At 40.5% G+C, this 27161-nt stretch overlaps 1 protein-coding gene across 1 annotated transcript; it reads left to right on the plus strand.

Annotated features, from left to right (window-relative positions):
- ZBTB49 (zinc finger and BTB domain containing 49) lies at window positions 1-25893 on the plus strand (the record flags this gene model as incomplete). The annotated part of the gene is made up of 8 exons (XM_084625445.1): window positions 1-225; window positions 3076-3248; window positions 7108-8213; window positions 15291-15337; window positions 21064-21137; window positions 22116-22198; window positions 22289-22450; window positions 24793-25893. 8 exons carry the CDS (start codon window positions 1-3, stop codon window positions 25464-25466), a joined length of 2544 nt encoding a protein of 847 aa, XP_084481571.1. The 3' UTR covers window positions 25467-25893.
- Window positions 25894-27161: the final 1268 nt, after the last annotated feature.

The following is a 27161-nucleotide window of genomic DNA, read 5'->3' on the forward strand; positions in this document are numbered from 1 at the left end:
ATGGTGTCACCGTGTTTCCCTTCCCCCGCCGCACGTGCGCCTCGGTGTCCCCGCTGCCGTCTTCCCTCCCGGCTCGCATGCCACCTCCAGTCTTCTCCCCCGTTCCTCCGCGGGGAAGCGGAAGTGCTTTCGCCGGAAGTGCCGGGGCGGGAGGGTAGTGGCCCGATCGGGATCAAGGTGGCATGGGGCGGCCGCGGTGATGGAGGAGAGAAGCCGCCGGAGCCGGTAGGAAGGTTGGGTGGGAGGAGACCTTAGAGCGGCCCCCTAGGGAAAGGAGCAGATCCCCGACCTCACGTGCTGGGAGCCTGGGGCCGGGGCCGGGCCAGGGGCCGCCCGGCCACGCTCGTCAGGGTCAGTGTTTCCGCAGTTGACCCCTGGAGTCTGCTGCCCGTACCCGGCAGCGCTGGAGCAGCATCCGTCCTGCCCACGAGAGCTGATGCCCAAATAAATTTGTTAGTCTCTAAGGTGCCACAAGGACTCCTCGTTGTGTTATACCTGTAGCTGGGGGTAATATTGGGCTCAGTATAACCCCCTCCAAGATTGCACCAGCCCCCCATGTTATATCTGTAACTAGGGCTGACCTGGGGATTCGTATATAACTCCTGTATGTTCCCTCCTCCGTCCCCAACATTACACTAGTCCCCTACATTATATCTGTAACTAGGGCTGACTTGGGGGTATATGGCATGTATATATATTGTTCTCTGCCCACCAACATTAGACCAACTCCCTACACGTTATACGTGTAGTGAGGGCTAATGTGGAGCTAACCCCTGCGTGTCCCCCCCTCCTCCAACATTAGACCAGCTCTTCTCACCCACCCACATTCACGTTAGCCCTGCAAGTAGGGCTAATCTGGGGGTTAGCACAACCACTGCATATCTCTCTACCCCACTCACTAACATTAGACGAGTGACGTCCTTCCCCCTCATAGTATACTTGTAGCTAGGGGTAATATTGGGGTTAGCATAAACCTTGTATATCCTCCTCCCCACACCCACTAACATTAGACCAGATCCTCTCTCACTTCTACACACTGATGTTAACCCTGTAGCTAGTGCTAAAGTGGGAATTCACATGATGATAGTGTCCCTCTTATATTCCTTATCTGCTAACATTGGAGCAAACCCTTTCCCTGTCTGCCTTCCCCTGTGTTATACCTGAGGCTGTTTCCTTCCATGTTCAGACTTCATGGAGACTTTTAATGAACATTTAAAAGAAAAACAAAGCCTAGTGTGCTGCTGAAATTACTCCCGATAAGGCAGTGGCTTGCAGAGCCTTTGGGTTCCCTTCCCCTGGGGGAGCGAGGCACTTGCACTCACTGTCCTTAAGCACACACACACCAAGGTCACAGATTGCTTTAATAAACTATAAGATCCTTTGGAGCAGGGAGAGGTTTTAGGAACTATTATAGGCTTAAGGGGTTTTCAGTGAACCATTTGTAAGTTTTAGTGACTTGGTGAATCTCTTATAGGAATTTTAACAAAAGGTGCACAGGGGTGGCCAAACCGCAACTCTTTTATACTTAATGTCCTGCTCGGGTAGCTCCTCATGCTGTCCCCCTTCTCTGCCTACCAGACTGGGGAAGAGGGGGAGCTCAGGGCTTCTGTCCTTTGGTGGGGCTAGGGGCTTTTGCCCAACAGGGAGGGGAGTCTAGGGGCTTCAGCCCCATGGGAGGCGCCTGCTGGCGCTGAAGGCTTCAGCCCCCCGGGGCACACCTGCTGGGGCTGGAGGCTACAGAAGGAATGGGACTGAAACCCCGAGCCCTGGGAGGTGCCTCCAACACCCCCCATCCCCACAAGGCAGAAGACCCTAGCCCCCCCACTCTGCTGCAGGGCTGTAGCCCTGAGCCCTTGCAAGCATGCCCGTCTCTCAAACTCTTGAAGATTATCATATGTGGTTTGGAGGGTCAGTAAGTTTGGCCATCCCTGTAATAGCAGATGAGAAGCTGCATATAATTAGGATGCATTAAAAGGAGACATGTCAAAAAAGTCCCAGGATGGTGCCCCCTAGTAGTCCTGAGAACGTGATGGATAACTAATTTAATTGTAGGATGCGGCGTATATGCAAATTTATTTTGGTGGGTGACCCAATTAATTTTCACTGCGAGATCCAGTAGTGAAGAGAAGCCCCTAAAAGATTGGATTCTTTGTCCTCTCCTACTTCTAAAACATACGAAAGGGGGAGATTCCCTCTCCTTTCCCGTGGGCAAAAATTAAGTTAAAGCATAGATTATATACAGTTGTTCATTTGGGAACAAATGTTAGATATTTTCTGTTCCAGGTCACTCTTGTGAACAGCTTGAAGAGACTTTAAATATGATGTAAACTTTTTTCCCAGTACAAATGAGAGTCCTGAATTTGTCTAATACTATTATAATTTACCTATCTGAGAACTATAAGTGAAATGATATAAATATAAATATATTTGGTCTTTTCAGGATTTTCTATTCTGTGTTTAGAGAATTAAGAAACTGAGTTTTTCCAATACAAAATGCCTATTTGCTTTTAAGTTTGTGGATATTCTGTGTTCTGCTTGCTAAAGTCTAATACATATTTAAGTGAATAAAGAAAGTGTATGATTACAAAGTTCAGTTTATTTGCAGCATCTCCATTAGTAGATATTTGTGCAAAATGTCATTGTAATAGGAAATATTGACTTTAATAAAACTTTCTGTGTCTGTACTGCTACAGCCATTAATCACCTACAGTTTTTTCATTTGTCTTTAAATGGCCCAAATATTATTAGGTTTCAGAGTAAGAGCCGTGTTAGTCTGTATTCGCAAAAAGAAAAGGACTCCTTGTGGCACTTTAGAGACTAACCAATTTATTTGAGCATAAGCTTTCGTGTAGCTCACGAAAGCTTATACTCAAATAAATTGGTTAGTCTCTAAGGTGCCACAAGGAGTCCTTTTCTTTTTGCAAATATTATTAGACATCTGCATTAGCTCTGTTTCCCTTGCGAGGTAGGGAAAATAGTACATTAATTTTTAATGTCATTTTAAATTTGTTCTGCAAATACAATATTTAATTTAAAACTTAATCCCAAGAGTATTTTTATCTTATTGTATTGTAGGTAATCAACTGGTATTCTAGCATGGACACTGTTGCTAGTCATAGTTGTCATCTTCTCCAGCAGCTACATGAACAGCGCATTCAAGGCCTTCTCTGTGACTGCATGTTGGTAGTAAAAGGCGTCTGCTTCAAAGCACATAAAAATGTATTAGCTGCTTTCAGTCAGTATTTCAGGTATGTAGTTGGGAATATATTTTTATTGAATTAACAGGATACTATATAACTGATGTCTTAATTTCTGAGGAGAGAACTTTTATGCTAGTTACAAAGTAGTAATGCCTAATCACAGGCTGGAATTAAAAATTATGGTGACCTTGGATTACTTGTCCAGAGATAATCTGTATCTCACATTTGGTCTAATTAGAAAATATGGTCTGCCTAATTTATTTTGTAATTGTACATATTTGGCCAGTAAGCTCTTTGAGATCTCTCTTCATTATATACTTACAGTGCCAAGCATAGTGGGGCCCCAGTCTCTGGTTAGAGGCTCTTGCCAATACTGCAGTACAAATAAATAGTACAGTAACTCCTCACTTAACATTGTCCCGTTGTTACGTTGCTGATCAATTAGGGAACATGCTTGTTTAAAGTTGTGCAATGCTTCCTTGTAACCTTGTTTGGCAGCTGCCTGCTTTGTCCACTGCTTGCAGGATTCTCTAGAAGAGCAACCCCTCCTCGTGGGGATTAGAACGGGGGGGGCTCACAGCCCCCCCCCCCCAGCAGCTCCCCTAAATTCCCTGTAAGGTATGTGGCTCGGCAGCTGCCCAGCAGCCGTTCAGGTGGTCGTCCCCCCACTGCCATGCTGCTCCTGACCTGCCCTCTGCCTTGGAGCTGCTCCTGGGAGCTTGTTGAGGGAGGGTGGGAGAGGGGTGCTGATGTCAGGATGTTCCCCTGTTCTGCCCCGTCCCCGCTCCGTACCCCCTCTCCACAAAGTGGAGGAGGGGACAGTCACAGGGCTTGGGGACAGAACTGGGGGAGCTTTCAGGAAGCTGTTGCTTCCGGTCTGAACTGGCTGATCTACTTAAAAGGGCAACATACTCAGCGTATTTAAAGGGGCAATGCATGTCTCTCTCTCTCTCACTCATGCACGCACCCCCAAGCACTTTGGAAAGTCAGCGCCCATGCAGCCGTGCATGTGCTGTCAGGAGGAGGGAGTGGTGCGCTCCACCTGGATAGCGTGGGTTCATCATCATGTTCAGTTTTTGCAGGGAAGTGTTTGCAGCTACTGCCCTGCATCTATTGTGTTTCCTCCCTCCTGCCTCAGTCCATGCTGCCTTGTAGAGTGTGAGGCTACATTAATAACAGCATATTGACCCTTGAGGGCTCAGCCAAGTGCTAGTTCATCATTTAGCAGAAAGGCATTCCCTGGGAAATATTCCAACTTCTTACTGTACCACCTCAGCCAAGTTTTACAATCATTCATTGCTATGTACAATATTAAACTGTTTGTTTAAAATTGTTTAAAACTTATACTGTATATGCATATAATATCTTTTGTCTGGGGAAAAAATGTCCCTGAAACCTAACCCCGCCATTTACATTAATTCTTATGGGGAAATTGGATTCGCTTAACATTGTTTCGCATAAAGTCTCATTTTTCAGGAACATAACTACAACGTTAAATGAGGAGTTACTGTAATAGTAATGCATGCTCCTTCATAAGAACGGCCATACTGGGTCAGACCAAAGGTCCATCTAGCCCAGTATCCTGTCTTCCAACAGTGGCCAATGCCAGGTGCCCCCGAGGGAATGAACAGGTAATCATCAAGTGGTCCATTCCTTGTTGCTCATTCCCAGCTTCTGGCAAACAGAGGCTAGGGACACATCCCTGCCAATCCTGGCTAATAGCTATTGATGGACCTATCCTCCATGAGTTTATCTATTTCTTTTTTGAACACTGTTATAGTCTTGGCCTTCACAGCATCCTCTGGCAAAGATTTCCACAGGTTGATTGTGCGTTGTGTGGAGAAATATTTCCTTTTGTTTGTTTTAAACCTGCTGCCTATTAATTTCATTTGGTGACCCCTAGTTCTTGTGTTATGAGAAGGAGTGAATAATGCTTTCTTATTTACTTTCTCCCCACCGGTCATGATTTTATAGACCTCTATCATATCCCCCCTTCATCATCTCTTTTCCAAGCTGAAAAGTCCCAGTCTTATTAATCTCTCCCCATATGGAAGCTATTCCATACTCCTAATCATTTGTGTTGCTCTTTTCCATTCCATTGTATCTTTTTTGAGATGGGGTGACCACATCTGCAGGCAGTATTCAAGATGTGGGCATACCATGGATTTATATAGAGGCAATATATTTTCTGTCTTATTCTCTATCCCTTTCTTAATGATTCCCAACATTCTGTTCGCTTTTTGACTGCCACTGCACATTGAGTGGATGTTTTCAGAGAACTATCCACAGTGACTCCCAAGATCTCTTTCTTGAATGGTAACAGCTAATTTAGACCTTCAAAAGTGCAGTATAGGATTGCAGTATGGTGAGCAGAGCCAGGTGAGAGATTTAGTGTGTCAGACAACCAGATCATCCCCTTTTGCTGCTTGGTGCTTAAAAGGAGACTGAGCTGGAGGACAATTTTCTTTTTTTAGCCTTTCCGAATCTGTATCTGGAACAGAGTCACACACTGAAATTTCTTGATGTGCTAGTCAATGCATCTGAAACTTTTTAAAGTGTGTCAGTAGCCCTTGCAGCAAGCAGCATCTAATATTCACTTGTCTTGGGATGCTGGGCAACAAAATTTTCCTTGCCTGTCAGTGAATCGTCTGGTATGGTTTTGGGGTTTTTTTTACCCTGTTTCTTCTCTCACCATCTCTAAAGCTTGTGATACCAATAATACATATATAAAAACAATAACTGGGAGAAGGTAGTTTATAGTGACTTTATGAGGGGAAGGAAAGTTGACGTTCAGATGCTTCTCCACCTGTTATAGTGTCATGAGCACTGTCAATAATAAACTGTAACTTTGTAAAAATAAACTTTGACTCATGCCCAAAGAGTTTTGGCCGTCAAGTTTGAATTTAAGGGAGTTAGGTGCCCAACTCCCATTGAACTTCAATGGGCATTGGGTGCCCAATTAATTTAGGGTCCTTTCAACATCGTAGCACAAATAAAATAAAAACAGAATTACAGTAGGCTTCAGTAGTATGCATATAAAGTGATTTTATTCTATGGATATGGCCACAGCTTGAACATTTTACCAGCCACTTAAACCTACTTGTTAGGCAGAGCTCTAAGAAGGATGAGCCCCAGTGAGGTTCACTAGCAGATCCTGAAGGAAAGGCTTAGTTGCTGGAAGGGGGAGCACATTGATTTTCCGAACTGTGGGTTTCCATCTTTATTTTCATTTTGATTAGCTAAATGTAGAGCTTCCTTTCTTGCTCCCCATTCTATTTGCCAGGAGGGAAGGGGAAGGCCACTTCTCAATCTATCCACTTCTGCACAAACAGTCCACTAACATCTGCACAAACAGTCCACTAACATCAACATTAAGGTTGATATTTAAAGCACATAAGATATTACAAGTGTAGGGTGAGATTTTCAAAAGCACTCAACAGTGGCATAGCTGCTCCTGTTGAAGTCAACAGTAAAACTACCATTTGCTTCAAAGGGAGCAGAGTTAGGCTAATTACAAGCAGTTTCAAAAGTCTTATCAGTAAGTACCAGAGCAACTGTCTCTCAGCCGCATGTTGCATATCGAGTTATTGATTCACATTGTGTTAGGATCGCTGTTCCCTCTAAGCTGTGCGCGTGTGCACATGCACACAGATCCTAAACGCGCACACGGCAAAACACTGTGCACACAAAAATTTGCACAGAAGCACAATTTGCACAGAAGAAATTTTTTGCGCGCACATCCTGTGAAAAATTTGCACAGAAGAAATTTTTTGCGCACACGGCCTGTCAAAAATTAGAGGGAACATTGGTTAGGATATTGTGTTTGATAGATATTTTATAAAAAAGCTCTTCAAACTAGCAGTGTATGTGCTTGTATATTATAAAGGGTTATGCTTTATTTCATCAGGACCATATTTCAGAATTCTCCAGGCCAGAAGAATGATGTCTTTCACTTGGACATTAAAAACGTAGGTGGCATAGGCCAGATCTTGGACTTCATGTACACTTCGCACCTTGATCTTAGCCAGGACAATGTACAAGCTATGTTGGATATTGCACAATGTCTGCAAGTGCAAAATGTGCTGAACATTTGCCACACTTTTTTAAAATCCTCCACAGCTGTAGAGCCTCCTGCCAGCATGCCTTGCAATAGTGTGTTCTCCTTGCAAAGTACTTTGGCTACAGAGACTAACTGTGTGAATGAAAGTTATGGTACTAACTTACTGCATGAATGCTCATCAGATGCACAAGCGAGTAAAATGTTGGATGACCACCATTCCCATGGATCACAATCTATTAATCTTCATACTTCCTCAGGTGATGTACAGAAACAGACACAGGACTCCCTAGATGGTAATTGCACAGAGCTTCCATTTAAACAGCCAAATTACTATTATAAACTGCGCAACTTTTATAGCAAGCAGTTCTACAAGCAGAATGCATGTTCCAACCATGAGAGAATAACAGAACAATCCTTTGCTTTCAATACATCTACTGAACTAAGTACAGTAGAGAGCAATTCTTGTACTGTCAATCAATCTGAATGTATTTTAGAATCCTCTGACCACTTACCCTCCAACTTTCTGGTTCAGTCCTTGAATGAATCTGCACCAGACCAAGATTTGGAAAGCACGTCTTTGCAGCCTACCAAACAGATGCGGTTAAAAAAGGCAATACACCTTAAAAAACTGAATTTTCTAAGGTCACAGAAGTCTGCAGAACAATTGTCTGAACCTAAGAGAGATGACAACAGTATAACAAGGGTAATTGAATGTGTAAATGAAAGTACCATGGATATGACAAATATTAATGCTGTTGAAGAAAAAGAAACTGAAGATCTTGTGAGTTCAGAGAGTTTTGAACAAACTGTTGAAATGGAAAGACCTCAAGGTCCTTCAGAACAAGATGAGCAATCACAGATTCTTCAGTCACAGAGGCAATATACTTGTGAATTATGTGGAAAGGCTTTTAAACATCCAAGCAATTTGGAGCTCCATAAAAGGTCTCATACAGGTACAGTTATTTTACTGCTTGCAGACCAAATATTTAATAACGAGATAAAAAGGAAAATGACATCCAGACCTCCTCCTGGTTCAAAGACAGTTGTTTCATAGGGATTCACTTTCAAAAATGTACTTTCTATGGGAAGCGATGTAGGGAAAAAGACAGTTACAGGAATATATTAAGTTAATAGAGAAAAGCATTCTAGATTCAATTTATTCTCCATTCTCTCAACTAAATTTTCTAAGGTTTTCTTCAAAAGCACACTTTGTAATATTTAAATGTAAACGTCATATTTTTTCCTCACATTTAAAGGAGACACCTTTTGTGCTCTATACCCAGAGTGTATAACTTCCCCAAAGCATAGATGTATGGAGAAAAGTCAGTACAAATGGATGTGGGTGAGGGAAACCTTGTAGTTAAAGAATCTGTAAATTCCAGCAGACGTACCTTTATTTGTAGTATTTCACACTGAATTGAGACCATTGTAAATCATATGGGGTAGGAACTTTTCCTCTCTTTTGCACAGTGCCAAACACACTGTGGTAGATAGTTACAGTGTTTATCGAGATTTTTAGTGGATACTATGGTCCTAGTGGACATATGTACTTTGTAAAGAAAATGAGGGAGTTTGAACAATTTGACTGTACACTTCTAATATCCATTCAGATAACTTCATTTTAAAATCAAGCACAGAGTGATTTCTAAAAACAGAAAACACAGCTTAGTATTTTTTGTCACAGTGAAAAATAAACCCACTCTAACTTTTTAGCTCATCACTCTGAATGTTTAATGTCCCCAACAAATAAATTTGTAGAACTACAGTAAATTTATTCAAAAAACCTTTTATAAAACTTTAGCTTAGCTCAGTGGTCTCCAATCTTTTTACTCCAAAGATCACTTTTTGAATTTAAGGGCAATCCAGGATCTGCCCCCCACTTCCCTGAAGCCCCGCTCCACTCACTCCATTCCCCTCTCTCCTGTTGCTCGCTCTCCTCCACCCTCACTCACTTTCACTGGGCAGGGGTTTGGCCTCTGGGCTGGGGCCGAGGGGCTCGCAGTGTGGGAGGGGGCTCTGGACTGAGCCTGGGGCAGGGGATGCAAGCTCTGGGAGGGAGTTTGGGTACAGGAGGGGGCTCTGGGCTGGGGCAGAGTGTTGGGGTGCAGGAGGCGGTATGGGATGCTGGTTCTGGGAGGGGGCTCAGGGATGGGGTATAGGGTGCTGGCCCCGGAAGGGGGGGCACTTATCTCGGGCGGCTCCCAGTTGGTGGCACAGTGGGGCTAAGGCAGGCTCCCTACCTGCCCCAGTCCCACTCAGGCACATCGGCACCTCCTCCCCATCATGAGCCAAGCCACACCCACACGCACCCCCTCCCCCCGCCAGTAGTGCACCACGTAGCCATGTCGCTCCCAGAAGGGGCCAACGTGCCTCTGCGGCCCCTGGGAGAGCACGTGGCTCCGTGTGCTGCCCCTCTCTGCAGGCGCTGCCCCTGAAGCTCCCATTGGCCACAGCTCCCCGTTCTTAGCCAATAGGAGCTGCGGGGGCGGTGTTTGCAGGCAGGAGCAGTGTGGAGCCTCCCCCACCCCCGCTGCAGGGGCATGGATTGACCAGTCAATCGCTATTGATCAGTTGGTGACCACTGGCTTAGCTATTCAAGCAATACCATTAATTTCAATCATTTACCACGGTGTCTTTCGTGGGGACTCAGCTAATGGATGTTTTCTGCCCCTCCTTTTCCTTTATATTCCAATAGCCAATGACATAATTTACAAATGCATAAGGGTTCATCTCGCCAAATAAATATTATCTGACAAGTGAATGTGCATTTTCTGCGCAAAAGTCAAAGAAAATGTGGCCCTTGTTTTAGCATGCATTCATTTCTTTTATAAATCTTAGTCTTTAGTAATGGGAATTTAGATTTCCATAAATTGTTAGATTGCACAGAATTTGAACTTTCTCCATCATAGGGTCTACTCCAAAAGGTCTCATTCAGTTTTTGTGAGGTTTTCCGGTTGTTCATGTTACAACTCTCACTCACATGAGTATTTTTTTAAAATGATGTTGCCCAAACACTAGATTTTAATTCTTTATAGGTTTCTCTGGGCAGAAAAAATATATGGCATACCAATCTACTAAACCACTTTAAATTGTTTGTGGAAAAGTGTATATTGTAAATTCAGGATTTCATGAAATATACTGTTATTTATTCAGCGAGACCTATGTTCTTTATAGAGCAAACAAAACATGATCTCTGGTTGACATCTTACAATTTCATTTTAGACACAGTGCAGTGAGGAACACTGAACAGGGGGAGGTCCAAGGAGGACAGGGTTGCAATAATAAATTTACATGGTTATTTACATTCATTGCGTGTAATCTTTATGGTGTTACTGTACCACTCCTGTTTGAAATCCATGTATTCACACACAATCCAACTGCAGTCAAGCTAGTCTATACTGTTTTTAACTGCAGTTTCAGCTGCACACACATTCAGCTTAACTATATAAAATGTAACAAGACTGATCCCATTTGGTTTTCTGTTCTGTCCTGTACGCTGCTAATTCACGTGCGGGAGTTGAAGTTGTGTACAGGAATTCCATGTTGTTTTCAGAAACCTTGCTCCTCCAACTCTTGTTTTTCAAAATAACCCAAGAAATGAATAGAACACCAGATAGCAGAATTCTGCTTATGCTTCCATGTGACATTCCTCTAGAGATTGTTGTATTTTCGTAGTCAATTCAAATAGCTACTGCAGGCTACTGGGTGGGATGGCATCGTCTGACTTCTGCAGCATTCTCCTGTTATGTAGTTTTAAAAAGAGGGAGGGGAGGTGGGAAGTACATCATGTAATTCTTCAGTGCTCTGCCCCATTTAACTGTCAATGGGGTGCTGGGAATGGGATATAGCCGCACAGGAATAGGAAATTGAGACAGACAAAGCAAGGACATGTGGGTGGCTAAAGCAGTAGGAGGTATACTAAACAGAAAGGCAAAGGAAGAGGACACACACCAGGGTGTAAAGGGAAGAGAATTTGATACTGTCTGTTTGCTTACCCTATTAAGTATCTTCCTATGTCATGTGTATTCTATGACTCAATCTATTTAATGGTGTGAATTCTGTTGAACATACTACACCTGTGCGCCATGTAATGGGTTGCTTCCTATTTGTTTGTGTGTACAGCTCAGGGCATTAGGTGTTGGTACATTAATCTACAAATCCCTCTATAGTCTGGGTATCTAGGGAGAGAGGTAGTTTCTTAGTGCCCTCTTGACAACCTAGGTCAGATACAACAGCTCTGCTAACAATCAGTGTAGCTTTTTGGGTGTTAGAAGCAGGGTATTCAAAATGATCGGAAGATTTTCTTGTACTTAACTGGACATCAATTCCCTTGACACGACCAGTCTGTCAACTGGAAACAATCTCTTCAGGGTTCTCCCAGCCCTTACTTTGCCTTGTAGGTTTACAATAGGTGCATCCCAATCCCCAAATTCCCTTGAAGCATTCCCCTGCAATATCCAGCCCTTAACCATTTGACACTCTCAGAAATTACAAGGTAAGCTACCTCCTAAGGAACAGTGCACATATCAGCTTGTTTGATTCAACTGCAGATCAGCTCAAATATAATATCACAATGCTGAGATATAGTGAAAATACGTTTATTATCAAAGGGTAAGATTTAAGAGCTAGTGAGTAAGGATAACAAATGGAAACAGAATGGTTACATATAAAACAAAAAGTATAACTTCATGCTTCGCAGAGTCTAAACTTTTAACAGGTTAAAACTCTTGTCTAACATATTTAATCTCACCCTAAGCAAGCTCACAGCATCTCCAACCAACATGGTTGGGATTTCCCTTTAATAAATGCAAAATGTGCTCTCCTTTTAACTTCCTCTGTGAAGGATGAAAAAGGTCCTTTTGCCTTCTATATCCCCAATATTCATTGTTTTATCCCCGGAGTCAGGATGACCTTTGTGGTTTATTCCCTGATGCACTGGCTCCATGTTGCATTCACATCCATGATGTTGTATGCAGATGGGCTTCCATTGTGTTGACATACAATACTTATTTTACATGTGAACCAAGACAAATGATTGAATGTACATCCTTTGTCTGGTCAAAATCTGCTTGTCAACCATGCTTTGACTCAGACTTTAAAATATATTTTCTTGTGTATATACACACAGCTCCTTAAATGTCATCCATACATACATCTCTCAATCATTATGAAGATCAGTATGACATAAGCTTTTATTAGATACCTCCCTTGACGCTCTTTGGATAAATACTATGAAATCAATTTGTTGGGTGTAGTGAGTTTGTTAGGCCTGTCCTGGGTTATTGTTACAGAACAGTGAATGAACCCTTTGCCAGTTGCCATTGACGGGTTCTCAGGGTCACAGATGGTATGACTGATGTTCTGCAAAATTAGGGAAGTGATAGACAAGGATAACAGACTATTTTTCCACGTCAGTGATGGTTCAGAAACCAGGTATAGGGTGAAAGTTTCAAAAGTCCCTTAGTCCTTTGACTTTCAATGAGTCTTCGGTTCCCTGGTACCAAAGGGCTAGACCTTTAAAGGTATGTAGGTACTTAGTGGGATTTTTCAGAAGTGCCAAGATGACTAACGCCCATTGAAATCCCTGGAAGTCAGGTTCCTGGGCACTTCTGAAAATTCCAGAAAGGGCGAGATTCACAAAGGGACCTGGGTGACTAACGGCCACTTTAGTTGCGTGAATCCGAGAATCAGGCCTCACTGGGACTCACAAACTCCTGCCCAGTTGCCATCTAAACCTGAGGTACCTAAACTCGCTCAGTGCCTAATTTTTTTTATTAAAAGTTTCATAGGCACCTGTGTTTCTGCTTCTGAGCATGTGCGCTACTGCCTCACTCCAGGCATTTGGATGCCTGAGCCACGGGCTAGTCTCGAACCAGAGGAAAATAGGCATTCTTCTCCTGGATTTGTCTGCAGAGCCCAATCTGGTAAAAGTGCTCAGAACTCACCTACTAGAGATCGGGACACAATAGGTGAGCTTACACAAAACAGCCGTGGGTGGAGGGAGGACCTCCCTCATAAATTTTAGGGTATTCACTGGGGTGTCAGAGACCCCTGGTTCAAGTCCCCCCCTCGACCTGAGGGGAGAATGAATTTGAATGGGGATCTGTTACTTCTCAGGGCTATGAAAGATGTGTGGCTCCCTCAATCTCTCCTGCTGAAACTGTTCCATTGCGTAAAAATAAATTTTAAAAAGTCATTGGTGCAGAGGGATTGGATCCTGGGTCTCAGAGATGAATGCTATAACCACTAGGATACACAGTCATATTCTCTCTCCCTCCTATTTTCCCCCTTTTCCATCAGTGATGCTTTCATTATTTATCCACAATGGAACAGCTTCAGCAGTTGAGACTGAAGGGGCCGTACATCAGAATATCCTATAGCCCAGTGGTTAGGGCACTGACCTGAAAGGAGACAGAACTCTGTTCAAATCCCTTCTCCTCCTCAGGTGGAGGAGGGGACTTGAAGCAGGCTCTCCTATATCCCAGATGAGTACTCTATCCACTGGGCTAAAAATAATGAGGGATGTAGTCCTCCCCTCTCTGGGCTTCTTCCTAAAATAGCATAGGTACCTAATCTCAAGAGAGGGTTTGCAGCTGAGAATCCCAAGCAAAGGGAAGAGCTTCCCAGCAGCCCAGTCTTAAGTGCCTGTTTCTGTGAGATTGGAAGGGTTTAGCAAACACTCCTCTTGCCTTCTCCCACTGGCTTGCTTGGGGGAGGAGCTGCCCCACGCTGCCTAGCATGCTGCTTATTGTGAATCCCATTCTGAGGCATCTATCCCCATTCATTGTATAGGGAGCCTAGTCACCTAACCCACGCTTTGTGGATCACAGTGATTTTCTAGGCACCTAAAAAGCCTAGCCCTAAATGCCTAAGTGCATCTCTAGGCAGCTAAATATCTTTAATAATCTGGCCCTAGTCACTTTGAAAATGGGATTTAGACTCCTAAATCACAGATGCAGTCGTGAAAACTACCCATTATCTAAAATTAGGAAACCCTTTAAAACGGAGAACTGTGGCAGAACTATTTAGTGACTAAATGTCCTTATAGAATTTTTTAAGGTCAGGCTTTTCAAAGCCCTGGCTGGGATGATTTAGTTGGGGATTGGTCCTGCTTTGAGCAGGGGACTGGATTAGATGACCTCCTGAGGTCCCTTCCAACCCTGATATTCTATGAGTCTATTCTGTGATTCTATGGAATAGGTGGAAAAGAGAATACATTGATTCAAACTGATAACTAGGTGGAATTACATTTCAAAAAGTACAGTGTATTGGACTGATTTCCCTATTTGTCAAGCTTCTTACACAAAATAATTTTGAGAGAGACTGAAATATCAGTTTATACCTGGTTGAGAAACATCAAAGCTCTTTATTGACCAAAATGCTCAAGTGAGTTGTCGGATCCTATTATAAAGGACAACTAAGTGTGAAGGGTTAGAGGGCAAAAGTAAAGGCAGTTAAATACAGTTTATTTTTAGTGAGAAGTCACTGGCTGTAGATTGCTTCCAGGGTCTCTGACCAATTGGAGCTGATTTGTCAAGTGTACAGAATCTTGCAAAGGGAGAGTACAAGACCTCACACACACTTGATTTCTCTGTGAATGATTAGCTTTAGTCTGTAGGTCAGGGGTGTGTGTGTGTGTGTGTGTGTGTGTGTAAAACTGATGTGATCCTTTTAATTTTGTCTTAATTTGACAGTTACCACATTTCCTTCAAGCGTTTATAATTCTCATTCTCACCCTTATGCTGCAAGGAAGAAAGTATAAATGTTAAGAACGTTTCTAATCGTGTCCATTTTTTACTAGTTATTTGTTTGTGAAATATAAATTATATTTCAAAGAGATTCTCCTTTAAGAGGTAAATGACAGAAACACAATACCTATTTAATTTTCTCTTTAAATTACTTCGGTAAGTGTCCTTTTGGCTTTAAGTTGTATCTAAATTATATCTTTTAGAGGGAAGTATACCAATTTAAAGCATTTGTATTCTGTTGAAACTATTAGATATGCTATGTTCTGTCTTTTCTCCTTTTAGGTGAGAAACCTTTTGAATGTAACATTTGTGGGAAACACTTCTCACAGGTGGGAATATTTTATTTTATGATACTTACAGTTAAACTAAATGCATCCATGTTTTGATTCTAAAAGTAAACTTAGTTCTGTTTGCAGTGATATAAATGACATGGCTTTGTCCAATGTTACAATCCTAAATTTAGGATTTAGCCACCTTTGGTGGCTTTTGAAAATACAAATTACAGTTTTCTAGGTTTCTTTAAGATGTTTTCTGCCTTTTGACTTTTATGTAGCAGTTCTATCACCTCTCCCTCAATCTGTCTTTAATTTTCATGCTTTTTTCTCAGCGGTTGGGTGCTTAGCTATGTAGATTTTTTAAAAAAAGTCCTCTGCATATTTAAAATCTAGAGTACATTCACTGCCAAATTATAACAATGTGGGGCCTAAAATATATATGTACCTCATCTAGAAATACAATTTGAGTGGTGTTTATAGGAACTGTGGAGTCAGTCTTGCATACTATTATTTTAACATACTCTAAAGCAATGGTTCTCAACCTGTTTACCATCATGGGTCGCATATGTGGCCCATAATCTGTTATGTGGGCCGCATCCAATACCACCTGTTTGGGCCTGAGATTGTCAAATGGGCTGCAGCTCTGTGCTGACTGGGCCACACGTTGAGAACCACTGCTATAAAGCAAATACCTCTTAGTCAGATATATAATTTGTTGCAAACCCTATAGTCTTCCTATACACCAAATGTAGCAATACAGACTTCTCCAGAGGTCCAAATACGAAACATTGAGTAGATGATAATTGCATAAATACAATCAGACTAATTTCTTTTTATCTGAAATTCAAATGGTTCCAAAGCCTGACACAATAATCCAGTTTAAGTTTACTTAAGAAATAAAAGTCAGATTTTTTCCCTCCTGGTATTCTGGCCTTGAATTTTATCTGCGCCTCAACTTGACTTCCAATATTTAAATTGCAAAGTTGCAGGTACTGTTAAATTCACTTGTATTTGCACATATCAGGCACCTAACTACTTGACTTACAGGTACAATCAGGGAGGCTGTTAAAAAGGAAACAGTTTGTTTTGTCCCTAAAACTGCATCAGCAATACTGGAGACCACTTCTGAAAATTTAGGACTCCACCTTTTCATTGTAATTTATTATCTGTACTCACTGTCTTACTCTATTCCATATTTTATTTGGTCATAAGATACCCTGTATTTATATCAGAATACTTACACTTTACAAGAGGGGGATGAGCAGGAGGTGGGAGAGAGAAACAGTCAAGTGCATGTTTTATACTGGGATAGATTTAATAACTGAAGTGTGAGGTCCGGCCCTACATTCAGTGTTCAGTTGTGCTTGTCCAGTCATTTTGGACAGCTTTGAGTGCATATTAGCCATAGAAAAAACATTTTTTTTTTTTTTGGTTGAAGACTGAAATTCTAAGTATCAGAAGGGGTCTAACCATTAAAAGCAGCTTTTCAAAATTGTTGTGAAGATATACCAGCCTAGCTGCAAGAACGTATTGCTGCCCTTCATGTTGATGAGGATAAGAAAAAATGGTTGGTTTATTTGACCATAAAACATTTCTTGCTTCAGGCAAGTGGAGTAGCATTTTGCAAGGCTAGTTTAAGTTATTGAAGGGGGATTTGTGGGAGGGGAGAGGAAACAGTAAATAAAGTATGTATCACAGCTATGACCAACTTAAAACATTTTTCATGGAACAGACTTTGTTTTTAATGAATTCTTTTAATTTTCCATCTGTTGACAAAAGGTACTGCAAACTGTGATTTCTCATTTTAACTACTCTTAAACAGTTTTTCTCTCCTATCTTAATCTCCTGAAGGTGCTGATAGACTAATTATAATACAGGGTATGCATGTTTGCAAAATATAATGTCCACAATGCAATCCAAGTGCTACAACTAGTTTCCTGTTCATAAAGTGGAATTTACCTCCCTCCCTATTCTTTCCTTATGTTAACATCTCAAAAACGTGTTGTGACTTACAAAAGCAGTGGTTAAAATTCTGTTGTTCTTGGCTTAATGTACTGATGAATATTAGCAAATGAAGGGTGAAATAGTGAAATTCCAGGTATCAGTCTTTTTATCATATCTCTCTCCTCTCTCCATTCTGCAAATACAATACCATAACCACATGTTGTAAGACTCCACCTACCAAGAAGTAAGGTGCAAAGAAAATTTACTTCTGCCTTTATAATGACTAGTTCCTCCCACTTTCCTCTGTTTTCTTTGTTGTCACAGCCTATACGTATGAAGTATGAGAACAGCACTGTTTTCTCTAGCCTTCATCTGCTGTGCTTTTGGGCCCAGTCTTACGTCGGTCCAGTTCATGGACTCCTATTGACGTCTATGGCAGTTCCAAGTGCATAGCAGATGCTGGATCAGTATTGTTTTTTGTACTTAGAAATAAATGGAAGATTAAAATAGTAAAAATTGAGACTGGATATAGGAAGAAGATGAGCAAAAGGAACCTACTTTACACTAACCTTGACTTTGAGAAAGGGCCCTTTGCCTCCCAGCATATGTCTTCCCCTCACTATCAGTATACCAGCTGCTTTTCTGCATGATTTTTTGCCAAACCTCTTCTCTGCAATCAAGGATAACATTGCAGGTCTCTTCTGTACCTTTCTCGGCAGAGTCTCTTTCAGGACATTTTGTGTGAGTGTCTGCTCCCTAAGACATGCCACCTGAGCCTGAGATTGTTTTGGTCACAAAGATTTGTAAAAAGAAAAGGAGTACTTGTGGCACCTTTAGAGACTAACCAATTTATTTGAGCATGAGCTTTCGTGAGCTACAGCTCACTTCATTCTGAAAGATTTGTAAAAGGATCATATCAACTGTCCTTTTCTTCTTCTGAGTTAATGTGTGGAATGCAACCAGGATCAGTCAGGCTCAGAAATCCCATCCCATTATCTTTAATATCTCTTTCTTTCACTGAAATGCCCAGTCTCCGCCTATCCCTCATCTTCCTAGCCAGTCAGTCTTATTCCTTTGCAGAGTTAAAGCCCAGGGATCAGGCCAAAGGTGATAGGACAATGATATACAGTAGAACCTCAGAGTTATGAACACCTCAGAAATGGAGGTTGTTCGTAACTCTGAAGTGTTCATAACTCTGAACAAAACGTTATGGTTCTTTCAAAAGTTTACAACTGAACATTCACTTAATACAGCTTTGAAACTTTGCTATGCAGAAGAAAAATGCTGCTTTTAACCATCTTAATTTAAATGAATCAAGCACAGAAGCAGTTTCCTTACCTTGTCAAATCTTCTTTTTTTTTTAAAACTTTCCCATTATTTTTTTAGTAGTTTACATTTAACACAGTACTGTACTGTATTTGCTCTTCTTTTTTTCTTTTTTGTTTTGGTCTCTGCTGCTGCCTGATTGTGTACTTCTGGTTCCAAATGAAGTGTGTAGTTGACCGCTCTGTTCATAACTCTGGTGTTCTACTGTACTTCTGTCCTCCTCCTCCAGTCTTCACGTTACCCCTGTAACAAAGGTATCAGAATTTGTAATAATAAGTTCATTGACCTGGCATCCTTAGGGGATGGGTCAAGGATTATGGATTTATTTGCATAGGGAAATTAACCAGAATAGCTATTCCGCAATAGCTCCCCGTGGATACTTTTATTCTAAAATAAGAATGTCCAAATGGGAAACTATTCCAGAATAGCTATTGCGCTTTAAATTCACACTCTACCTTAATCTGAAATGACTTTCAAGTGCAGACAATCCCTATGTTCCTGTTTGTTCTGTGGTACAACGGAAACAGAGGTTCTGCCGATTCTGTGATGTGTGTACTTCAAGCTTCCCAAGTTGTGCCTCTGCATGGAGAATCTCTCTTCTCCCAAACCCCAGTTCTACATGGTCAGGTTATACAAAGGAGAGGTTATCTTAGTCGAGATGCCCATTGTTCTCAGAGCTCCAGAGATCTGCTCATAGACTCTGTGAGTCTCCAGAACATCTGTCCTAGTTCCCTTTCCTGTTATAGATTTCAGCCTTCTGACTCTTTGACTGAGAGCATAAGGGTCAATCTGATTTCTTTCTGAAAGACTTTGAAATGGTTAAAAGCAAGCTGTTTCAGGGTGCAGTCCATGGTCATTTTTCATTTGTATGGGTTCTTTGCAATCAGTTTAATCTTTTCTTTGTTGTTTAATCCCCTGATAGTTCCTTTCACCACCTTACGTTATATCCATAAACTTTGGTTGTCAAGAGTTAATATCATTGCCTACGAGGATTTCAAGGAGAGAGAGAGTCAGGAGTGTGTGCCTTGAGGTCAGTTTCTCTGATCTTTCCTTATCTAGGGAGGTTACTGAATAAAGGTCATTATCCAGAATCTCTGTACACTTAATAAGAGAGATGTATCTTACATTTCCTACTCGAGCTGTATTTAAATAAAGCCAAATCAGTTGCTTTCCTTAACAGTTCTAGAATTGCAAAAAGGCTGCCAAGTGTTAACAAGGGAGCTTGGGCTCAAGTAAAACATTCCTGGACAATGTTTGGGGTTCCTCCCTCCAACATGTCTATGTCTTGCATATACAGTTGGAGTCTCAGTTGATTACCTATTCAGAGCCATCACTGATCTTCACTACTAAGGCTGTGTCTACACTGTAGCTACAGTGACACAGCTATGGCCCTGCAGGTTTGGTGCTGTAGCATTGCAGTATAGATACTTGCTCCAGCACATAAGGGGTTTTTCTGTTGCTGTAGTTAATCCATCCCTCCAAAAAGTCTTCCCTCGACCTAATGGTTCTACACCAGGACTTAGGTCAGCTTAACTATGCTGTGAATTTTTCCCACCCTGGGCGATGTAGTTAGGTTGACCTAAGTTTTAGGTTTAGCCTAGGCCAAAGAGTTATTAGGAAGAAGTGTGCTTCATGCTTCTGGGTTTCTTATCTGCCTTGCTTGATATGCCAACATGACTTTTGCAGGACAGGGAAGATGGAAGATGTACAAGGAAAAATTACTTACCAGTAATTTGTTTTGTTCATAGTCTTCTCTTCTTCCTTATCCTACTTTCTTCTTTTGTTGGGGGTAAATATGTGTGGCTTTTCATAGAATACCAGGATTGGAAGGGACCTCAGGAGGTCATCTAGTCCAACCCCCTGCTCAGAGCAGGACCAATCCCCAATTTTTGCCCTGATCTCAAATGGCCCCCTCAAGGATTGAACTCACAACCCCGGATTTAGCAGGCCAGTGCTCAAACCACTGAGCTATCTCTCCCCCCAGACTTGAGTACATTATATATAGATAATAACTGACCATTTTTCTTTGCCTCCTGGTAGGTGAAGTCATACATCATGATGTAGTGGTGTTTTATTTGTAGGATAGGGAAGAGAAGGAGACTAAGACAAATCTAATTACTGGTAAGTAATCATCTCCCCATGACTGTAATCCTGGTGGTTGTTCTAGGTTTTCACACTTAACAGGATCAGTCTTTCAGATGTAGCTTGTTTCCAAATTGTTTGAATCTGGGCTTCAGTTTTCTTTTTTTTAATTTGCTCTTTTTTCTGTTTCCCAATTTGCTGTTGTCAATTTATAGCTGCATAGATAGATAGCTGGCTATTAGTGTAGACAACAGTATTTCTTGATCAAACAGCATAATTCTTCATTCTCCAAATGGTGCATAAGCTTGACCGTTTTAAAATTAGGAACTGAAAGCCAGCTTCTGGATTCTGTTCTTTACACCTCTTCATCTACAGACACCAACTAGCTAGTTCTGGCCTCTTTAAACCGTTTATTCCCATCTTTTCAGGCAGGTAACCTTCAGACTCATTTACGTCGGCACTCTGGTGAAAAACCATATATTTGTGAAATCTGTGGGAAAAGGTTAGTACAGTTGTTAATCTCCTATACAGTTAGTATGTCAGTGTTTTAAGATTGTATTAATAAAACATTTTCTTAACCCTTATAACAACTCAGAGGCCAAGGTTTAGGTAACAGGAGTAGACTGTGTTGATTTATACCACCATAGGCTTCTATTGTCTATTTGCCCATCACTCTTTGTGCACTTCTGCCTTTATTGGATACTGGTAAATGACAAGAGATTAACATTAGGAATTGCTTCTTAAAAGCAAGTACAGAATGATGGGTTAAATTACTTTACGCAAATATATTTTTAGTGCCGTATCCCATAAATCAGCACATCTGGTGAGTCTATATGGTCTTATTTGGATTTCTGTTCATTGGCAACTTTTTAATTAACTAAAAATATCCAATGTCTAATTAAACTATTTAACTTAACAGAACTTTTGGAAATGTTGAGTCAAAGTACGCACAGTTCTGTGCTTTTCCTTTAAAGCTATACATTGTCGTGATTTAGACTCAGAATGATTAGGGTTTTGTTAAATTTTACAAAAGCTATGGTCAATAGATAGGTCTTCATTATTTTTATTTGAGTTTTTAAAATATTTCCTTGAAGTCTTTATAACACAAATATTGCTGCATTCAGCACATGACAGAAAATACACAAACTTGTAACTGGCTTGTCTATTTTTGTTCAAACTGGGCAAAATACAAAAATTAAAGAAATAGTATTAATGGCAAAAAATAAATTTGATTGTTAAAATAGATGTTTGAAATTTAAGGCATTATGTTTGTTAAAAAAATATTTTGAACCTGACAATGTCCCCTTAATAGCATCTAGTGTTAGGAGTTTTTAATATTTCAGACTACAGTCCTCTAAGCATTCTAGAATTTGCTAGGCTGATGAAGCATGCATAACAGCTGCTCCCCATATGATACACAGCTATGGAAGGTAGTAGGTATGTAGAAACACTTTAACTGAGTTTCCAAATTCTGTTCCAGGTTTGCTGCTTCTGGTGATGTACAGCGTCACATTATTATTCATTCTGGAGAAAAACCTCATCTGTGTGATATCTGTGGCAGAGGTATGCTAGAATTAATTTTTTCTGTCTTTAGGGTTTATGATTGAAATGTGAGTAGTCGTCTTAATCTTAGTGTCTGTTACATTCTTCCAGGGTTTAGTAACTTTAGTAACTTAAAGGAACACAAAAAGACCCATACAGCAGATAAAGTATTCACCTGCGATGAGTGTGGAAAGTCATTTAACATGCAACGGAAGTTAGTAAAGCACAGAATTAGACACACAGGAGAAAGACCATACAGCTGTTCAGCATGTGGTAAGTAAGGTTTACAATACATACATATTTATTTTTAAAAGCTAGTGGAAATTCACCTTATTCACTGATGACTTGGAAATAGACAAAGTAAAACTGGATTGAAATACCCTTTCCTGGATCTCTTCTATTTGGCATAGCAGATGGTTAAAATCGTTTTCAGCTTGGTTTTATTACTTGTTTACACCATCTCATACATAGGACTTTAACATTATTGATGGTACAAATGTTACTTTTTCAACAAAGTGCCCTGTTGTTATCACCTATGCGGTAGTTATTTTTTCTTTAAGCCTAAAACAGTGCTAGGCTGAGCACAAATGAGATCACAAGTGAATTTTGAATGGAGAATACAGAAAGGAAACTGGAAGAGTGAATGTTGTTTAAAGTGGTGAATCTTCTTTCTGGACCCTATAGTCTGGTTTTCAACAGCAATACTGATCATAGCTGTTTCAGAGCTTTGATTTACTTTCTGTTTATCACCAGGACATGCTTAGCCTCCCTCCAAAAGAAGTATGTTGAAATAGCAGCCTTAGTGCTTTTGTCCTAAACATTTGGTTGCAACATTCAAATGAGATCTCACTGAATCCTAGTGAAAGCTGGAAGCAACCTTTAGTCCTTCACTTTAATTTGTAAAGGGAAGGCTCTTTTGAATTATAAAGCATAACTGGGTCATAGCTGAGAATATTAGTTCTCAAATTGTATCAGATGGATCCCACTTCCTGGTGGTCTGCAAAGCTGCTGTCTTTGATAGCGATTCATCTTTGCTTGTGAGTTTACAGAGGTTTTATTGATCATCTAATATCTCACACCCCAAGCACCTTTCAGCATCCTGCAATGGTATTTAATTATCTGCCTGTGACTATTGTTGCTTTTGGTGTAAGTTCAGTCATGTTCAAAGAACACCAACATTGGAGAGGGATAGCAAATACACAGGATAAAAACACCTAACTAGAGTATGTCTTGGCATGGGGGTCTTGAGGCAACAAGGTGAGTCTTAACTAATGTAAAGCCTTTCACCCAGTCAGAGGAAACAAACAGCAGATACAAATTAGAGTAAGCGTAAGCAAGCATTTTCTCCCATCACATTAAAATAGGCTTACTTTAAACTTTAATATTGTTCTGATTAGTTTTTCTTATAGCGAGTTCATCTGGTTTCCACAGAGAAGGTGTGAAATCTAGACTGAGCGCAAAAATGACCCACAAGAGGATCCACCTCTTAAGAAATAGTCCACCATATGCAAAAATTCAACACCTACTGACCCAGTGATAGTGCAGCATAATTGGCTATGCAGAAAAGCCTGGGCTTTGTAAAATTAGAGATTAATATAAACAGGTGTATGCAAAAGTTTAATGGCAAAAAAATAAGAATATATTTAAATGAATGGCTAGTAGATCAATTGCAATTTCCTAAGCTTTCAAATAACACATTTTATTTTCATGGTACCTGTCCACATAAAGTACAGCATTAAAACAATCATTAATATGGACAAAACTATATAAAGTCAAATTATACTATTTTGAAGAATGTAAAATCTCAGAATCACTGTGTATAATTAAGGTAGCAATTTTAGAAATTAGAAACATCCTTTTCTCCTGGTGCACTATGACATTGGTATCTTTGTCCAATTTCAGTCACTTACTATATTGCTGTCTATAATTTTATAAGAGTTATTTTACCTCTGGCTTCTGTTTATTTTGAAAATATGTAAATACTGCATGTTAAGAAGTTGATAGTTTTTCATGGTACCTGAATGCTCCTAGCAATAATAAAATTGCAACACTGAAAATTATTCTATAGCCAAAATGGGTTTTATGTTTACATTATCAATGCAGCTAAGTTTTTATAACAGTACCCATCCCTGTAGTATCTGACCAATAGTACCTCTGTACTGAGGGAATTATTGTAAGGTGTATTTGAGGTAGTGCAGTTCTTTTATGAAAAATGTATTTTGAAATGTCATCAACATGCCATGTTCCTCAGACTGCTACTATAGGGATCAAAGGGATTCAGTTCAGCAAAGACAGAGACAAACTGAGAAAAGCGGTTGCTACTAATGCTTGTCACAGCATTCCAGTGCTAGAGGGGATTTCTGAGACTATAGACTGTAAACGGAAGGATATGGAAATACAGGAGAGCAAGTCGGGTCAAGAAGAAGAAAAGTACAAATAATTGAGTTTTAAAAATAGAAGGAACAAGTCTGAGACTGTTGTAGACAGAGAACATGACACAATAGGAATTGATATGTAGTTTTAACTCAAACTCTTGATATTCCCTCTAATCAAACATGTTCATGGCACTCACATTGAGAGGAACAAAATCTAAAAGTATTACTTCTGTCTCTCAGGAAAGTGTTTTGCAGGGTCTGGTGACCTACGCAGACATGTGCGGACTCATACAGGAGAAAAGCCCTATACCTGCGAGACCTGTAACAAATGCTTCACTCGTTCTGCTGTTCTGCGGCGGCACAAGAAAATGCACTGCAAGTCCAGTGATGAGGGATCAAATACTCTAGAGGAATTTACTCAGGCAATTGAAACTTCTGATCTTGAGAAATCTCAGGGTTCCGACTCATTTGCCCAAGAAATGTCTGTTACTTTGTTACCAGTATCTGTTAAATTTCCTGTTCGTCCAGCTGGAAATTCAGCTAATGAATTTGATAGTTCTGCAGGATCTTATTGCAAGTTGCGGTCAATGATTCAACACCAGGAGTCTACAATCCAGCAGAAATTGAGTCTGGATCCTGCTGAACTCCCAAAACCTCAGACACAACAAACTCCTCAGCCACCTTTCACTTACACAGAGGTAGATGTATCATCTGCAGAAGAACCCCTACAGTCCGATAATATTTCTATGATTCGTTCATCAATGACAACCCTGGATGGTCATTGTGGTGACCCACTGGGCAATCGTGCATCTTCTGCTGCATATAGGAGTAATGAGGGACCATTCTTTTCCAGTATGACCTTGTGGGGCTTAGCTATGAAGACCTTGCAGAATGAAAGCGAGTTGGATCAATGAGGGTTCATGTTACCGATTCACAACCTTTTAGGGGAATTGTTTTAATTTACCAGACTAAGACCACATATTCCAGCTAGTGTTCACTTCCTCCCATTTGATTGTGCATGCTCTATCCTTCAATGGAACTTGAGTTGTTCCAAGGCCCAGTTTCATTATTAAAGTGCACAAAGGTGAATAGAGAGTGTGTAAGCGAAATCAGTACTTAGGGTAAGGTGTGGGAAAAGAATAGTGTTCCAGTCACAAAAAGCTGAAGTACCAATAATGGAATGCTTATCAGTAAGATCATTGGTTTACATGACTTCATATATTTAAGTAATGTGACATATTAAAACTGATTGTCAAATACTGTACAATATTTGTCAATAGTGCAAAGTAATTGTATATCTAGAAACTTTATTTTTACAATAAAAGCCTTTTGTCGTATTTTATAAACTATTTTGCACAGAAGTTTTATCTGTAGAATGTAGAACACAGTAAAGAAATGATAATTTAATTTGAATAAAGGGAAGTTATTTTACGTAACATCTTAATTGTTCAGTGTGTTGCACTTTTCTGAATTAGTAAAGACGCAATGAAAATTGTTGGTAGCTATTTCAACAGTATAATTCCATTTATTCCTGGTGGCTCTCACACTGTTGCTATTAAGACAAGCAGAGCTGCACTACAGTTCATGGTCAGTGCACCAACAAACTGTCATGTTTGTTGGTAAATTAATGGAAAATGTTGGCAAATTATTGGGATTAATGGACTCAAAGGAGGTTGTCCAGAGGCCTTAGTGTTCGGCTGATGGTTTTCATTTTCAGTATCTCTTTGGTCCTGCCTCACAGACTGGGTTGCTGCCATCAAACAAGTGTTACAGGCCAAGCAAGTTTACAAACCATTTAAGTGCGTTTTCAGGCTTTGTGCCAAAACGTCTTTACAGATATTAAAGTCTTTGAAATTTAAATGACTCCCACTAATCTTGTTTCTTTTGAAGTTTTTTTGGTGTCTGGAGACTCTTATAACCTAGAGGGCATACTGTTGGCTTCTTTATAAGGAGCTTCTGGATTTGTGCACGGGAAGATAACTCTCTGCACTGATGTCCCCTAGCCAATGTGATAACCTTGCTTCTTGTTAGGCTTTGGTACCTCACTTGTGTTGAAAATATTTAGATATTTCCATTTAAGACTGCATCATTTTGACACAGTGTCATGTGTCAAACCAGAAAAAAACTCCTGAAACAACAACTGATTGCATGAAAGTTAAGACCAAAAGACCTAGTTAGTAGTCCGAGGAGTTGCTGACAGTGTTCTATGGCAGTGAAGGAGATCTGTATGTTCTCATCAGGAAATGATGACATTGCCATTCCTATTTGAAAAAAGCATGGCTTTATATGCAGCTAGGAAACCCACCTGTGGTCTAGGTACCAGTTTATACAATGTCTTTATTTTATACCAGAAAAAACATAATTAAAAGGTTTCAGCTTCCCTGTTTTATTTTCAGCTTCATCTTTGATAATGTGGGCCTGTTGGAAGTAGAAAAATGCTATCACCATACAAGAATAGGATGTGTCCATTAGCTATTGTTTCAGACTCTCTGGAAACTCAGGCAGAATCTCTGCATCTGTTTCACTCCATGTTATGACAACTTTTTTTCACAACTATAACATCATTTGTTTTACACAAAAGCTAAGACACTTGAAAACAGTTTAGAGAT

Source organism: Lepidochelys olivacea (assembly GCF_965140295.1).
Source record: "Lepidochelys olivacea isolate rLepOli2 genome assembly, chromosome: 4".
Classification (NCBI taxonomy): Eukaryota; Metazoa; Chordata; order Testudines; family Cheloniidae; genus Lepidochelys; species Lepidochelys olivacea.